At 49.6% G+C, this 16,332-nt stretch overlaps 7 protein-coding genes across 7 annotated transcripts; 4 read left to right on the top strand and 3 right to left on the bottom strand.

Annotated features, from left to right (window-relative positions):
• Positions 1 to 138: 138 nt before the first annotated feature.
• Positions 139 to 2,092, top strand: N7503_002689 (uncharacterized protein; the record flags this gene model as incomplete). The annotated part of the gene is made up of 2 exons (XM_057062236.1): positions 139 to 1,094; positions 1,144 to 2,092. The coding sequence occupies 2 exons, from the start codon at positions 139 to 141 to the stop codon at positions 2,090 to 2,092; spliced, it is 1,905 nt and encodes a 634-aa protein (XP_056926198.1).
• A 1,179-nt stretch (positions 2,093 to 3,271) lies between these two features.
• Positions 3,272 to 4,393, bottom strand: N7503_002688 (60S ribosomal protein eL13; the record flags this gene model as incomplete). The annotated part of the gene is made up of 5 exons (XM_057062235.1): positions 3,272 to 3,706; positions 3,781 to 3,939; positions 4,085 to 4,131; positions 4,230 to 4,263; positions 4,391 to 4,393. The coding sequence occupies 5 exons, from the start codon at positions 4,391 to 4,393 to the stop codon at positions 3,272 to 3,274; spliced, it is 678 nt and encodes a 225-aa protein (XP_056926197.1).
• A 715-nt stretch (positions 4,394 to 5,108) lies between these two features.
• On the bottom strand, positions 5,109 to 6,362 carry N7503_002687 (uncharacterized protein; the record flags this gene model as incomplete). Its single annotated transcript, XM_057062234.1, has 1 exon — positions 5,109 to 6,362. One exon carries the CDS (start codon positions 6,360 to 6,362, stop codon positions 5,109 to 5,111), a length of 1,254 nt encoding a protein of 417 aa, XP_056926196.1.
• A 1,633-nt stretch (positions 6,363 to 7,995) lies between these two features.
• On the top strand, positions 7,996 to 11,037 carry N7503_002686 (uncharacterized protein; the record flags this gene model as incomplete). Its single annotated transcript, XM_057062233.1, has 1 exon — positions 7,996 to 11,037. One exon carries the CDS (start codon positions 7,996 to 7,998, stop codon positions 11,035 to 11,037), a length of 3,042 nt encoding a protein of 1,013 aa, XP_056926195.1.
• A 476-nt stretch (positions 11,038 to 11,513) lies between these two features.
• Positions 11,514 to 13,106, top strand: arp6 (actin family protein; the record flags this gene model as incomplete). The annotated part of the gene is made up of 4 exons (XM_057062232.1): positions 11,514 to 12,018; positions 12,087 to 12,783; positions 12,845 to 12,907; positions 12,968 to 13,106. The coding sequence occupies 4 exons, from the start codon at positions 11,514 to 11,516 to the stop codon at positions 13,104 to 13,106; spliced, it is 1,404 nt and encodes a 467-aa protein (XP_056926194.1).
• A 564-nt stretch (positions 13,107 to 13,670) lies between these two features.
• N7503_002684 (BRcat and Rcat domain-containing protein) lies at positions 13,671 to 14,735 on the top strand (the record flags this gene model as incomplete). Its single annotated transcript, XM_057062231.1, has 3 exons — positions 13,671 to 13,897; positions 13,966 to 14,487; positions 14,552 to 14,735. The coding sequence occupies 3 exons, from the start codon at positions 13,671 to 13,673 to the stop codon at positions 14,733 to 14,735; spliced, it is 933 nt and encodes a 310-aa protein (XP_056926193.1).
• A 256-nt stretch (positions 14,736 to 14,991) lies between these two features.
• Positions 14,992 to 16,101, bottom strand: N7503_002683 (3-hydroxyacyl-CoA dehydrogenase family protein; the record flags this gene model as incomplete). Its single annotated transcript, XM_057062230.1, has 3 exons — positions 14,992 to 15,722; positions 15,825 to 15,924; positions 15,976 to 16,101. 3 exons carry the CDS (start codon positions 16,099 to 16,101, stop codon positions 14,992 to 14,994), a joined length of 957 nt encoding a protein of 318 aa, XP_056926192.1.
• Positions 16,102 to 16,332: the final 231 nt, after the last annotated feature.

Raw genomic sequence — 16,332 nt, 5'->3', positions numbered from 1 at the left:
GTAAGTCGCGGGGAAAAGGAATGAATGATCTTGTATCCGAGACGGAAGCAATTAAGTCATAGGTGCAAACATTGCAAACACCGTTGTTTATGCGCCGCGAATTCGGCGCGAGTTTGGATCGATCTCAACATCGCAATAATGAATTCGCCACCAAAACGCAGGAAAAGCAGCAATGCTTCTGGTGGTGATGCAGGCGCGTTGCCTCCTGATGCATTACTTGCGACGAAACCCTCACGCCGGCCTTCGTTCCAGTCACCAACAAGATCCAGTCTCGCCAAATCACACCCGGACGTCCTCGAGCGCGCACTCAGCAGGTCCCCAAGTCGGCGACCGGAAAGTCAAGGAAACCTGGGAGAAAATGCAGGATCAAACCCGGTCGGACTCCGAGGTCGCAAAGCCCTTCGACCCTCATTAAGCGCGACCTCAAGTCCTCTGAAAGCGCCGCAAATGTCTAGCAATGCGCCTCTTCTGTCGCCTAGCAGACGTCCTAGTGGTGTTCAATCATTCACAAAACCACCTCGCAGGTTATCGAGGAAAATTGTGCCCAGTGACTTTTTCTTTGGGTCACCTACCAGGAAGGAAACACAGCCAACAGAGCAAGATCTTTCCAATACCCCAGAAGGTCAACTGGCCCAGGAGCTAGGAAGCGCAACACGTGAAACGGCCACGGATGACCCCATCGACACCGATCTGGGTGGATTCATGGATGACAATGATCTGGAACCGGAACTTCCCCCCACCCCCACACAACTGGGGTTAGAAAAGGCACCAGACCGTCCAAGAGCGCTCTTAAGCAGTAGCCCCAGTTCGAGATATGAAAAGAGAATGAAACGAAAAGCAACCGATACACTTCAAGGAAGCCCATTGAAAGGATTGAGGTTTCAACCTCGAGATCGTGAAGAAGCGTCAGTCTCGGATAACAGCTCAATTGATGGTGAATTATCCGCAGCTGCTCTAGAGAAGCGCAAGCTACGCAAGAGCCTCACAGCGGAGCTGCAACGTTTGAAAGATGATGTTGCAGAACTGACGGAATGGACTGAGAAAATGGAGTCCAATACGAATCTTGACAGTTCGAGAGGACTTGACCATTTCCTGTACGTTGAACATCCCCTACGATGCTAAATACCTCTAACCATTGTACAGAAGCTTGCTCTCCGAGGAGTCTTCATATATTAACCGCCCTGTTCCACGACAAGCTCCAGTTCCGCTATCGTCACTTCTTTCCACTCTGCTCCCATTCTCTAAGAATATCTCTCGTCCCGCCCCTCCGTCATCACCTTTACCTACAAACCCATTCGCCTTGAAAGATTCATCACAGTCGCCATCATATCTCACAGTATTTGCTCCGCTGGCTCTTCGCACGAACACCAGCCGTACCACTGTTTCAAAGACCAGTACCGTTCTTGAGACACATACATTAACGTTCACACCTCCACCCCCATTCCCTTCTTCACTATACAATATTTCCGTTGTATATGAGTCAGATCCAGAGACACAGTCTGTGATCGCCGTTTCCGTACCCACTGGTAATGAAAGCAAGAAGCGAAGAGTACCCACGGTCCTTCGTCGATGGATCGACGCTCGCCTCGCCAACCCCCTCTTGAAGCTCGACGTGGCAACACTATGTTGGGGTATCAACCGGTACTGGGAAGCCTCGGTGACTCGTGCTCGTATATGGTCACGCATCGATCACAAGCACGGCAGTGGTGGTAGGAAAAGCAAACTCCCGGAGTCTGGGACTGGAGTTATTACTCTTTCAGAGCTCCGACGGTTGATCCCACACCTGGACCGCAGCTCCATGGTTATCAGGTCCAAGTCTTCGGGAGGCGATCCCCGAGTCCTCCTCTCCAATACTCTGACTATCGATGACTGGACTGGAGAGCCGCAACTTCGGCCGGAGCTTAGTGTCTCCCCGTCTGGCTCTAGTGGTGGGCCTGGGAAGAAGATTGATCAAGAAGCCAAAAAGCTTTTTCATGCTCTGTTAAAGGATGATACTTTTGATTCTACACAGAGCATTGTAGAGGGTGTTCACTTCGATGCGGTTGTTCGAGCCACGGAAGGTGTTCTTGGTGCCTTGTTCGGTCGTGGCTGATGTTCATGGTTTATTTTCGAGATAGCGATGGCGCAGGGTGTGTATTTGGAGCGTGGTTTTGAGATTCTAAGATACCATGGTAGCGTTTGCAAGTGTTTATAATGAATCGAGGTCACCTAGGTAGAATCTTTCGAAGACTGCCAGGTGGATTACCTAAAGTTGCACTGAATCTTGAAATACCTGCACGTATATGTAAATATCAATGGACCTGGGCCGGTGGTAGGTAGTGTGTAATATATATAAGTGGAGACAACACCAAGGTTTGACTCAAAGCAATGTGGATCCCTGGAGGATCAATCGAGGACTATATATAATATTGATGTGCATATATATCCATACCTAGGTACTTAAGCTCAGGTTCTAAGCCCCGGAGATGAATGTCCACGGTTTGAAACCCTTATAAAGATTGGCCCCTACCTATCGAGATAGTACCTCCACATGTCAGTGCCTTAATCTGTGAACAGGGACTTCAACCTTACATTAGATACTTAGCATGTGCGGTGATCCGCAAAGATTAACATACTTTTGCTGCTAATAACACTTCCCGTGGGCATGAGGATGCTGAGCCTGACCGGTGGATTATACGTCAGAATTTGAGGGCATCTACAGCACAGTGCACTTATCCGGTAGAATAGAGATATACGACTAGGTCAAGTTACTGATATGTATGTCTACCATTTGGAGAGGGCTCCAAGGTTTCTTATGGAGACCCGTACGCCATAGACATGATTTTAGAACCTTGAAAGTCTCTTGATTTGAGAAACTACAATATTTTTTTTCATGGCGTAGGCCTCTACCATTCTTCCCAATAACTCCCATCCCTCAAGACTCAGCTGGATGATACCAATGACAGAAACCAAGATCCTTGGTTTCCAAGCCAAAGCACCTTCCAACTTACTTCAACAGGATCAAGCTCGATGAGCCATAAAAAACACCAACACCAGAAATATTGCCGAGGAGATTTTGAGAAAAATTGGGCGGTTTTGCATTTCGAAGGATCTTCCGAGTTCTTTCTTTTTAGAGACAAAAAAGGGTAGTTTCAAGGGGAGAGGAGGAGGGGGAAAAGAGGTTTAGATTGAGAGAAATGGAAGAGGCGCCACGCCATGCCACGGTACACTCATCCCCGATTCGAAAACCGACCCGATCATCATCATCAACAGGAGCAGAAAATTAACACATTTATTTCTTGGCGTTGGCCTCCTCCTCAGCCTTGGCCTTGGCGCGCTTCTCACGGATACCCTTGTGGCGGGCCTCGGAGCGAGCGTCACGGAGAGTGCGGTAGACGGAGCCCTCGGACTTGGGAAGATCGGCACGCTTGATCTCGGTGACGGCGTTCTCCTCAGCGGGGTTGGTGATGGGGAAGGTGGCGTTGACGTTGGCAACGATACCCTCACGCTTGCCCTCGGCAAGGGTGGCCTTGACAGCCTTGACGTCCTCAACGGAGGAGTCGAGCTTCTTGAACTGACCGCTCTTGCGGGGGAAGAGGATCAGGCGGGCCTTGTAGTCCTGGAGACGGGCAACGTTGGCGACCAGGGACTCCTTGGAGTAGTTGGTGCGGCGGTGGTCAACGGAGATACCGACGGTGGAAGCGAGCTTCTTGGGGATACCGGCCTCCTATAGACGAGAAAAAAAAAACGGAGATAAGCCTCTACTCTTGAGCATTATCAGGGATCAGTAGTCGAATTTACCTTGAGCTCAGCCAGGGTGAAACCACGGCCGGCACGGACACGGCGGTTGTACTTGACGGTAGGGCATCGCACAACGGGACGCAGCTTGTCAACCGGGCGGGGAGCAACGGCAGCAGCCTTGGCGAGACGGTTCTCACGACGACGGTGCTTACGGCCGGGCTATAGTCGCAAAAAAATTCCATGTTAGTTGGTCGTGATCCCTTCGAGCAATTTTTTCCTTTCCCATTTCGATCGGTCCCAGTCGGTAGGTATAACTCGGTAGGACGATGTTCCTGGTGGGGAGAAAGATTTTTCGGGGTCGTACCTGGTCGAAGTGCACGCGAACACGCTTCTGCCAATCCTTGCGGAAGTCTATTACAAACCTGTTAGCCAATCCATTCCAATCGATCGCAAGTCTGTCTCCTTGTAATGTCGAGAGAGCGATGGGCGCAGTGTCGGAGGTGACTCACGGTTCTTCTGAATCTGGTTGTTGTGCTTGATCGCCTATATTCCGAAGACAAGTCCATCAGCCATCGAGTTCCTCCAAAGTATCACCACGCCAGAATTGTCGATTGACGCAGTTTATTCATATCCAACACATCTTCGCAAACGGGAATCGAGGGGAACGCACCATGGTGACGGATGGGGATCGAGCCGGTGATGGTCGTCGGAGGGTTGCTGGTCAAATCTCCCTTCAACGGCAGAAACTCAGAAGTTCCCATTTTTCGTGTGGCCCGCTTTGCCTCTGACCGCCTCGCTTAGCGAGCCCTAACTAGTCTTCATTGGGATATCTGCCATGGCCGCCGGGAGATGACTAAGCAGACTGGGCCGCTTCCGTTTTGGGGATCTACAATACAACTTATACACCTCACTGCAGTATAAATCATAACTACTAATCACTATTGATTCTATGTTATACACCGAGATGAATGAAAAGTGTTTTTATGTTCCCATTGTTCCTATTCCTATTGTACAGCCATGTAGGATAAGTAAATTTCCGATCGACTGGGGCTGTTGTACTGTAGGTGGACATCTATTCACCACAAGTACAGCTTCCAGCCATGCAAACACGAGACCAATTTTGAACGCCATTGTAGCTACCACATAAGCCACTGTAAGAACCCGCAAGGAGAGAGAGAGAGAGAAAAAAAAAAAAAAAAAAAAAAAAAAAAGCAAATATCGCTTGGTCAAGTAACCGCATCCGTAACGTTCGTTCATCATTCATAATATTCCTCAAGGGAAGCAAGTCGTAACAAGTGTAAGCTAAAAGGGACGAGAGCAGCGCTAGGTCATGAGTCATATCCAAGATAAATCGGCACAGATGCCGAGAATGGAGGAGTGAATCGGTCTTAGGATGTATGAATACCCAGGCCCACTCCGCCACTTGTCTTGGACCTCTTCGTGGCCACATTGCTACCGTCGGGGCTGGCCTTGCGCTTGTTGTAATTGCGTTCCATACCGGGCTTCTTCACCTGGCCAAACAATTTGGTTTGGAGCAAAGTGCTGGTCTTTGGGGCGGTGTGCCGGATATCTTGATGCCGGCTCTGCAAAGGTTCCTCCTCAGACTCCGCGGCCGATAGCGAGACAGTGCTGTCGCTGTCATATTGGTTGACATGCGAGACCTGGCCTGGGGTCAGGTATTGGCGGCCCTGGCGAAGGGAGCGATTGGGAGTAACAGGAACCGAAGTTTGACTGCTATAGGAGCCCTGCGGTTCATGGAGACGATTTGTGAACTTGTCCGCGAAGAGTAGGGCGGCAAGGCCATCAGTGTGCTCGCCGCGGCAGATAGTGTGAAGCTCGTTTTGCATGCCAGGTGATAGGGACCCGTAGTTGTAGATTTGCGAGAAGTGACGACGGTTGTCCTCAATGCGTTTCTTCAACATGTTGTTTTGCTCAGTCAACTCGGTAGACTGGGCATGCGCATCGTCGATGGCTCGCTTGGCTCGTCGCAGTCGCCTATCCAGAACAGTATTGACCTCCTCCAGTTCATGCGCTCGCTGCATTGCAGTCTTGTAGTCATTGCTGGAGATAGATTGCTTGGGGGTCATGGGCTCGGTGGGGCGCGCGCGACGGTACTCTGCGCTCTGAAGGATTTCGACCTCGCGCTTGGCCAACTGGTGCTCTACCTCTGCCCGCTTAACGGCCTCATTACTGGCAAACGAGACTAGGCTGTTTTGCAGTTTGAAGTGCAAGGCAGACATGCGAGCCTCTTGGGCCACGGTGAGCAGATCTTTAGCAATCGAGCGAAGCTGGGTCTCGTTTGCCTTGTCGATATCTTCAATGGTTGGCAGATTTTCCGATGCCCCATAGGCATCGCATAGAGACTTGTCCAAATCGGCCGGGTTGGCCAAAGTAGGGCTGATGGAACGAGAGTGGGAGCGACGAAGAGGTGCTCCAGGAATCTGAGTAGAGGGCGGTGGTGTCATGTCGGAAGAAGAGAGAGCTGGCGGGGAGTGAAACTTCTTGTCGGAAGAGCGGTCTTTGGCCGCAGCGCTAAGATCTGGTGATGGAGACAAGGTGGCACGGCGAACTGGAGTTGAGGGCGCGAGGATCTCAGCTGGTGCTGCGAGGGGGCTTTGAGAATAGCGAGTAGGTTGAGACATGGCCGATGTTGTCGAATTGGTATCAGATAAGACAAGCGCCAACCGTGGGGAAGTGAATCCTCGCACTGGAATGAGTTAGTTTATCGTGCCATCAGATAAAGGTGATAAGCAATTGGGCGCATACCGGAGATTGATATAGAGGGGAAAGGTAGGAGAGAGTAACAATCCGAAAATGATTCAAATAGCTTCAATAGAGAAGTTCAGGTCACAAGGTTTGATGGTTGAGAGGAAGGTTGTGGAAAGGTAGAAGTGGGCACTTTGTATGATATCGTGGAGGAGGGGGGCTGGGAGGCTGGGAACGGCCAGTGCGAAATGCGGCTGGGGACAATGTGCCAGCCTCGATCAACCATTTCCAAAGGATCAGCCAATAAGAAGCCAGGAACATTCACAGAGCTGGACCCACATTCCTAGATGCGGCTAGGGTGACGATCACGGGACGCTCAGGGCAAGTAAACAGCCGCGAACGACGTCGATGGTGGCAGGTTGGGCTGGCAACCGATAAGCTTCACCTTTTTTTATCACGCACGTCCTCATGCATGAAACAAGTTTGGAAATTATGGGGGCCTATGTCATGGATCTATCAATTGAGGGTCAGTTGCAAAATAGGTACTGGAAAAGAAAATTATCATGCTACAGCTTGGAGCTGGAAATGACTGCAAAATCCAGAAAATCTCCAAGGCCCCTTTCCCTGCAGCTCTGGTTACCTCAATCAATATGATACTCGTATGAGTCTATATCTATCTGGGCGATTGGAGGTTTTACTCTAGAGTGAGGATATGTGGAGTGTGGCCTTTTTGGCTTGAAGTGAGATGCACTAGATTCTCTTAGGGAAGTCGCCAGGGCAATACAATACACTTTGGCCAGGATAGAACGAAGCCGCTAGGGCACATAGGTATCTACCTTTGCAGGCTGCCTTCTGACACCCTGATCTCTCTAATGCTGCCCAGCAGGATGGAGTACGGAGTATTGGACGAAATGATTTTTTTCGATGGAAAAGTGGGTACACTAAGCAAGGCAAGCACTAGTCGATGACCTGCAGGTGGGCAGCACCTGGGCATCATATGGGAACTATGGTACACTTGGGCATGAATAATTGAAACAAAGAATTAGCTGTGCCAAGTGAAACCCAGCAGCCAAGACACAAAACATTGAGTATAGTTGTCAATGGCAGACGCCAACCCAAGTTCAAAATCATGGATTTAACGTGTAGACCTACTTTATGGTCTTTCCATTCTGACAGCATTGATCAGAGTGAGACAAAGCAGAGATTGCAGGCCTGTCATTTAAATTTTACCTTTAGTCTTCTATGACATCAACATGAGTCCAACTGTTGTTTCACATCAGTTGCACCTGCAAAGTGAAAGCCCTTTGAAGTGGATATGTGTTCGCTGCCTTAGGCCGCTATCGAAGGCAAATCGCGGGTGACATGTAAATATAAACAACCTCAACTTTGAGTCAATCCCTAATCGGTTGCTTGGGGTAGAAAAACACGTTGGGAAAGTGGGCCCTGTCAAAGTTTGATCTAAGATCTTTCCCGTCATTCTTCTGGTATCTATCCCCTCTGGTGGTTGGCTCCTAACACTGCCCACGCGATATTGAGGGGTTTCGTCTGAAAACAAACACTTTTGGCGCCATGGAAGGGCAGCCAAAGGTCACTCGTCCTGCCAGCGGCATTCCGCGACTGGCTTCTCGGCTGCCGTTGCCCACTGCCACCGCATCGAAATCGATTCGCCCTTCTCCTTCCCGAGATCGATTGCAAGCCGATCCTGGCCTGGATGACCGACGACTGAGACGGCCTTCATATGAGTCGTTGCTTAAGAAGCCCACTACTACACGCTTTTCACCAGCGAAATCCCGAACTGAGACACTGCCGAGCCAGGAGGAGTTTTCGAGCGAGGATGGAACATACACCCCAGACGATGCGGGTTCGATGATGGGGGACGAGGAGAGTGTGTCTGGGGAGACCCGCGGTCGTACACGCCCGTCGCTTTCATCGCTATCGGAGCGGACGGTTGAGACGTTAGCGCATATTCCACCATCGCCGGCGTCCGTAAAAAGACAGACTAGTTTCTTCAATGGGACCAGTCCGATCCGCTCCCCGTCTCGAACCCCCTCCAATATTTCAAGCTATTCGCGATCTCCATCCCGATTGTCGTCCAACCAGGGCAACGGCAGCGATTTATTATCTCAGCCAATTTCGAAACTCCGCCCTCCATCCCACAATCGTATGTCGGTCGCTACATCGACCGGTTTGCTAACCGGCAGCACCGATAGTCTAGACAGCCCTTCAAAATTGAAGAGGCCGACCAAAAGGCAGAGTATCCCAGCGCTAAGCAGTGTCTATGGAAGTAGCACGCCAACAAAGAAGAGCATCTCCACTCCAAAAGTCTCGCATGTGCGCCCTCCACCAAGCACGTCTTCAAAGCCCCCGCAATCCGATATGGGTCCACCAGAGCGTCCGCTTCAGGTCCGAAAGACGAGGAAGCCCCAGGCAGAATCGTCTACCTCGATGAGATCCCCATCGACCGGCTCACGATACGTGTCTGCTGCATCGACACTGCAGGACGAACTTACTCCGGAGCAGCAGGCAGAAAGCGAAACAAGAAAAGCATCCAAGTCCTCCAACGCTTTACGCGAGAGTATTGCGAAGGCCAAGGCAGCTCGGAAGGCAGCCGCAGTGACGGAAAAGACGAAAGAGGCTACCCCAAAGGTCCAGCCCACTGGTTCATTTGATGGTTCATTTGGTGGTGCAGATCTTGAAGATCCCTTTAACCAGCTGCCAAAGGGTTCAAATGACCTTGCCCTTCGAAAGCGTGTGGAGGGTGCGCGTGCGTCAGGGACTTTGAACATTGCAGCAATGTCTTTGAGTGAGATACCTAAAGAGGTACTCACCATGTACGAATTTGACCCTAACAGCACATCCAACTGGTTTGAGAACGTAGACCTGGTGAAGTTCATTGCTGCAGACAACGAGCTTTCCCAAGTTCCGGATGCCGTTTTCCCAGACATCAACTTGGAGGACTTGGATCCGGATAGCGATGAGCGAGGCCCTCAGTTTGGTGGAATTGAAACGCTGGATCTTCATGGAAATGTGCTTCATTCTCTACCTATGGGACTTAAGCGATTGCAAAATCTTCGCTTCCTGAACCTCTCGAACAATGATCTGACTATGAATCAAATTGCTATCATCACGGAGATCCCTTCTCTGGTTAACCTGAAACTTGCAAACAACAAGTTGGAGGGCTCATTATCCTCGGCTGTGAGCAGTCTTAAGGGATTAGAAACGTTAGATCTCCGGGGCAATGCCTTAACCGACCTGCCTACAGAACTAGGTGAACTAAGAAACCTCAAAATACTGGACGTGGGCGAGAATCAATTGTCATCTATCCCGTTCGAGGCCCTCAGTGGAGTTCCTTTGAGTACGCTCAATGCGCCCAAAAACAAACTGAGGGGCACCCTCATTCCGGCATCAGTGGGTCGACTCGAGAAATTGGAGTCTTTGAACGTTGCAAACAACAATATTGAGATTCTTGCTGCCAATGAGAATCTGTCTCTACCCAATCTCCACAGCCTACTCGTCAGTTTCAATCGCATCAAAGGCTTGCCCTGTGTGTCCTCGTGGCAATCACTCTTGCTCCTTTCTGCAGATGGCAACAAAATCACAGAGCTCCCTGCTGGTTTCACGGGTCTCAAAAATGTGAAGAACGTGGATTTCACTGGCAACGACATTTCGCGCCTGGATGATAAAATTGGACTCATGGAGAAGCTATCCACTTTCCGGATCGCTAATAACCCACTCCGTGATCGCAAGCTGCTGAGTATGGACACAGAGGATATTAAGCTGGTCTTGCGCAACAGATGCGAGCCTGATCCTCAGGATACGGATGATGAGGGCTCTGTGGCCACCCAATTCACACTTGCGCCAGAGACCCCACAATCAGAGAGCGGATGGAAAGTCAAGCCTCGCGGGATCCTTGACCGATCTTACTCTGAACTGAAAGACTTGGAGACAGGGAAGTTGGAATTGATCAATGCGGAAGACGTCCGTTCTCTATATGTGCAACATAATGAACTGCGCTTCTTCCCTGTTCCCGCCCTCGGAATGCTTGCTCAAGGGCTGATCGAGCTTGATCTCTCCCACAATCCCCTGAACAGCTCTGAGCTTCTATCCTCCGTACTGGAACTGCCTAAACTCCAAAGCCTCAACGTCAATGCGACGACTTTGACCACGCTGGACTCTCTTTTGGCTAATCTTCGAGCCCCATCGCTTACCTTCCTTGATGCCTCCAACAATCGCTTGACTGGTGCTCTTCCAAATGCTCGACAGACATACCCAGAGCTTAAAACCTTCAACGTGTCCGACAACAAGATATCTAAATTGGATTTCGAGGCAGTGCAGGGTTTGCAAGTTTTGGATATCAGTAACAATGACATTGACCACTTGCCACCAAAAATTGGCTTGTTAGGTGCTGAGCGCTCCCCTAAGAACTGGGGTACTGGGTCCGCTCTAAGGCAGTTGGAGGTTGCTGGTAACCGCTTCCGTGTCCCACGATGGCAGACTGTCGCAAAGGGAACCGAGGCTGTACTGGACTATCTACGTCAACATATTCCTGCTGGTGACATGCCTGAGTGGGAACTTGAAGATGGACCTGTCGATGGGTATTCAAAGATCTAAAGTAGGTCAATACTTGATGGTCTCTGACTAGCCTCTCGAGGTATAGTGGCAGAGATGCCCTTGTATATAATATAATGCTTCGTTTCTTTAATGTTCTACATATTACTGAATAACTATATTGGTCCTCGACTATGGATATATAGATATGACCTGCCGCGGTACATTAGTAAGTGCAAAGACTTTTTTATGGAATTTTATTGCTATAAAAGGATTTAATCATTACAAGAACCAAATCATGAAGGCTTCAGTTCTGACTGCCTGCAGTTTAATCCTTTTGATGAATATAATCGGGGATTCAGGCGAAAGCTTGCTCACGGATTGGCCTATATGTGTCACGTGATCAACGATTTAAGCGGTCAATCATGACAGAATACCAAGTTAGTGCAAACGAAACAAACATCCATGGATTGTCACTCGTTCACGAACTGAAGCTTTACCAAGGTGATTTCCCTTCCCACAGTTCAGCACCCGTGATCATGGGAACCTCAAAAGCTCGCCCTGTTGCAAAGGCTCAGAAGACCTCTCCGGATCTACCCTCCCGGAATCTTCCCGAAAAGACCTTCGTCCTGGACAATGGCGCGTACACAATGAAAGCGGGTTACGCCGCGGACCCTAGTCTCTCTCCCGAAGATGTCCAATCCGCCTGCTCTTCTATACCGAATACCCTCGTCAAGACTCGCGACAATAGAATTGTGATAGGTGCTCAGCTTTCTACACAAGTTACCGACTGGAACGAAGCAGCATTCCGTCGTCCGGTGGAGAAAGGATACATTGTGAACTGGGAAGCAGAGAGGGAAATCTGGGAGCAGTCTTTCTTCGAGGAGAAAGCGACTGCACGGAATAAGAACCTTCGCATTGCCGCGCCCGAAGACACAACGCTTATCCTGACGGAAGCCCCGAATGCTATGCCCATTTTGCAACGCAATGCCGATGAGATGGTGATGGAGGAATGGGGATTCGGAGGATATGCGAGATGCCTGGGTAAGGAAATCTAGGATCTGGAGTTGGCTATAGGCGTTTCATCGATACTGATATATGCGTACATGCAGGCCCGACCCTCAACGCTTGGAACGATCTCCACACTCTGTTCGGTGACTCCTTTACCAAATCGGACACGACTATCATGCCTATGGACTGCTTGCTTGTCGTGGACTCTGGATATTCGCATACAACCGTGACGCCGATTTACAAGGGACGTGCTTTACAACGTGCAATCCGGCGCCTCGACATTGGCGGCAAGCATCTCACCAATTACCTCAAAGAAATCGTTTCAATGCGGCAGTACAACATGGTGGATGAAGCCTACATCATGAACGAAGTCAAGGAGGCAGTCTCCTTTGTGAGCAATGATTTCAAGGCGGATATGGAGCGGACATGGAAAGCCAATATTAAACGCCAGACCGAAAACAGTGTGGTGGTGGATTACATTCTGCCGGATCCAAATGCTGGGAAAAAAGGCTTCATGCGGCCACATGATCCATTGATGCACGCAAAAAAGAAAAAGGGTGCGTCTTCTGGTCTCAGTGCTGAGCTATTGTCAGAGGATGTGCTGGTATTGGGCAACGAGCGCTTTACCGTCCCAGAGCTTCTGTTCAATCCGGGCGATATTGGGATGATCCAAGCTGGAATACCAGACATGATTCTTCAGAGCTTGTCGGTTCTTCCTCCTGCATTGCATGCTGCGTTCTTGGCCAATGTGCTTGTTGTTGGCGGCAATGCTTCGATCCCGGGTTTCATGGAAAGATTGTAAGTTACCGCTGTTTTGCGGAAGGGGCAATCAAGTGCGCTGACAATTTCTCCTCTCTAGAGAAACCGAGTTACGCCCAATTGCATCGGCTGATTGTGTTGTGAGAGTGCGCCGCGCTCAAGAGTATGTTGACCCAAAGCCTATCCAGACAAGATTCAGTCATACTGATCAACCTGCAAATAGTCCTGTATATTCAACCTGGCTAGGCGGGTCCCGCCTTGCCAATAACCGAGAGGAGTTGAGCAAAGTTGCAATCACACGACAGGAGTATCAAGAATATGGGTCCGGATGGGCCGGTCGACGATTCGCTGGCACCATCTAAAGACGGACCTTCAACAAAGCGGAGTTGACGAATCAGCCATTTCTCGGAGTTGGGAGACAATTATAGTGCATCAATGATACCCCCTGTTTATTTAATGATGTTTATGACAAAATTATGAGTGGTGCATATGGTAACCATGGTTCATGTCGAATCTTCCCCTGCAGTGACAAGCGGAAAGTTTCAAAGTAAACACCAAATATCTTCAGTCATCCATATTACACAGATCTTACTCGTTGACTTGTGATATCTTGGTATTCAACCGTGGAAAATCGGCGTTTGCCAATAATCTGCCTGCAGATTAACTTTGAACGGAAAATCCCGTGAAATCTACCCTACTTTGACTTGACTTCCCCAATCGTAATCTCTTTATTTTGTAGGCAGAATAAAGGCGTCATGTTCACTCGGTTTCCCGGTCAATCTCCACGGCTTCACCCAGATGCGCAAGTGAATACCGCACAAGCTACGGAGGATGAACGGGACGGCTTGAGTTCCTCTTCGGCTAATAGATCTATGATATCAGCAAGAGAGCAGCTAAAATCATCCGTCAAGTCAGCCTCCTCCAGAATGTTTCACCTATTCTACACCGTCGCCGCGTCGGATACTCCAAAATCCAAAGCACCCAATCAAGGACCTCCCTCGTGCTCTCCGCAAGAATCAAAGTCCCTCTCGCAAGCAGTAACGGTACCGGTACGAAATCTGGGCTTGGACTCAGAACATCTGCAGCTTGCAACACATATGGGACTAGGCACACGGCTGAAGGAGGCCTGGAAGAGTGCACTACCACCTAGAGAGTAAGTTTATCAACTTTGCCAAAATGAACCACACATGACCCTCAACCACTCATACTGACAATCCCCAGCCAATGTGTAGGCTGTTTCAAAGAAGTCCCACTCACGAAAATAATCACCGCACCCTGCACGCATAAATACTGCCCAGACTGCATCTACAACATGGCATCTATAGCCATGAGAACAAAGGCATTGTTCCCAGTGCGATGCTGCGGACAAGAAATCCCCGCAAAGCCTGTGGGCTCAACAATGGGTGTCCGTGAGAGGAAGCTCTACATATCTCGAGTTGATGAACATGCGGTCCCAGCAGCGGATCGTTGGTATTGTCCGCAAACATACTGCCGTCGATGGATCCATCCGCGTTATTTTGTGCCGTCCAAGCCACTGAAATGTCCTCATTGCCGGGCCTTGATTTGCCTGAACTGTCGGGATTTAGCCCACAATTTCCGTGCTTGTGTTGCTGATTCTGCGCTAGATGAGGTGCTTCTGATGGCCCGGGAGAAGCATTGGCAGCGATGTTTTAGTTGCCATACACTTGTTGAGAAGATTGAGGGGTGTCGCCATATGAAATGTGTTTGCAGAGCTGAATTCTGGTATTGTTCGGTCTTTTCCACTATTGTAATTCCAATTCCGGACTGTGCTTATACTTAATTCTAGTTATCAATGCGGTCGATCTTGGGATCTTTGTGCTCATGCTTGCAGAGGGGCTGCTGAGGTGGTGGCCGGTGCCATTCAGATAGGGGATGGTGACCTCGATCTCATCACGGTGGTTGCTGCCATGGAACAAGCTGAGAGAGAGGAAGAGGAGGAGATCTCTAGAGAGCAGTACCGGGTCAGTTAAGCGACTGTGGCAGACAGATAAATGTAAATACTGAATGATGAAGGGAAAGAAAGATTCATCAAAACTATGCACCTGGGCATGTCTTGATAAAGCTTCAAGAGCCCCAGGACATATAGTTACACATCGGTTGAACCAATAAATTGCTATGTAGAACTGGTCATATTCATGAAATTTCTAAAACATCAGCATACAAGGTGTATCTCAATATAGAAAACAAGTCGGCCTCTGAAGTACCATAGATGGAACGCCGACGCAATCAGTACTCATAGAAGCCCTTTCCAGACTTCTTGCCTAGCCAGCCAGCATCAACCATCCGACGCAGAAGACCGGCAGGACGGTATTTGCTGTCTCCAGACTCCTGGTGGAGAACGTTCATGATAGCCAAACAGGTATCCAGACCAATGAAGTCAGCCAATGTCAGCGGGCCCATGGGAACATTTGTTCCAGTCTTCATGATGTTATCAATATCTTCGCGGCCACCCACACCTGTCTCCAAACAGATAATAGCCTCATTGATGTACGGCATGAGGATACGATTGGCCAAGAAGCCGGGAGAGTCAGCGGAGACCGAAGCCACCTTGCCCATGCGTTGCACAAAGGCGATGGCAGTGTCCATAGTCTCCTGCGAGGTCTGCAAGCCTCGGATAATCTCAACTCCTTTTTGAATCGGGACAGGGTTCATAAAGTGAGTCGAGATAACCCGTGACGAAGCTTGCAGGTCTGTCGGATCGGTGGTGGTAGCGGCCGCGATCTTGGTGATAGAAATCGATGAAGTATTGGTAGCCAAAATAGCGTGCTTAGGAGCAATTTGGGCGAGCTTAGAAAAGATGGACGTTTTAAGGTCGGCGATTTCGGGAACCGCTTCAATAACAAAGTCTACTGAAGATAGGTCATCCATCTTCAGGGTTGGAATTAGAAGCCCGCGGGCCGCATCGGCGGCTTCCCGGGTAAGACGTTGCTTGGAAACATCCTTCTCAAGTAGCTTATCTGGGACAGAAGATATATTAGTGAACCAAGTGACAGTTACGGAGAATGTTGGATAAGACCGAAGTGTTGAACCAAACATTGATTTGAGCGGGGGATCCTTACCAGCAAACTTGAGACCCTTATCCAGGGAAGCTTGAGAGCTGTCGACCAAAGTCACCGGTATCTGAGCCTTTTGGGCTGCGACAAGAGCAATACCCAAGCCCTAGCATTCAATTAGCGATCTTGAATTGCCAGTGTGATCCTTTCGACTTACCATTTGGCCGGCACCGATCACACCCAGCGATTTAACCTCGGCCGCGCTTGTAGCAGCAGTGGAGCTAAAGCTGCGGGCTGCCCTGGGGCCATTGCGGCAAACCGAACGAAGGGAAGTAGCAAACATTATGGGAAAGAGTGAGGTATGCTGCACAAGATCAAGAGAGAAAGACAAAAGGCTAAAGTTCAAAGGAAAAGAGTATACATCTTCACGTGTGATCCCGTTATCCGACGTCATCGGCTATCTTCGGCCTTTTATTAAAGACGGTGACCGGCGGCAGTATCGAACCGCCGAGGCGGAGAAGGAACGCGTAGAGACGCGTTTCCGTTTTGAGTTACATTATCACAATTTGAGACT

The sequence above is a fragment of the Penicillium pulvis genome (assembly GCF_028828015.1).
Source record: "Penicillium pulvis strain IBT 33274 chromosome Unknown contig_12_segment0_segment0, whole genome shotgun sequence".
NCBI lineage: Eukaryota > Fungi > Ascomycota > Eurotiomycetes > Eurotiales > Aspergillaceae > Penicillium > Penicillium pulvis.
This window is presented reverse-complemented; position numbering and strand designations above follow the sequence as displayed.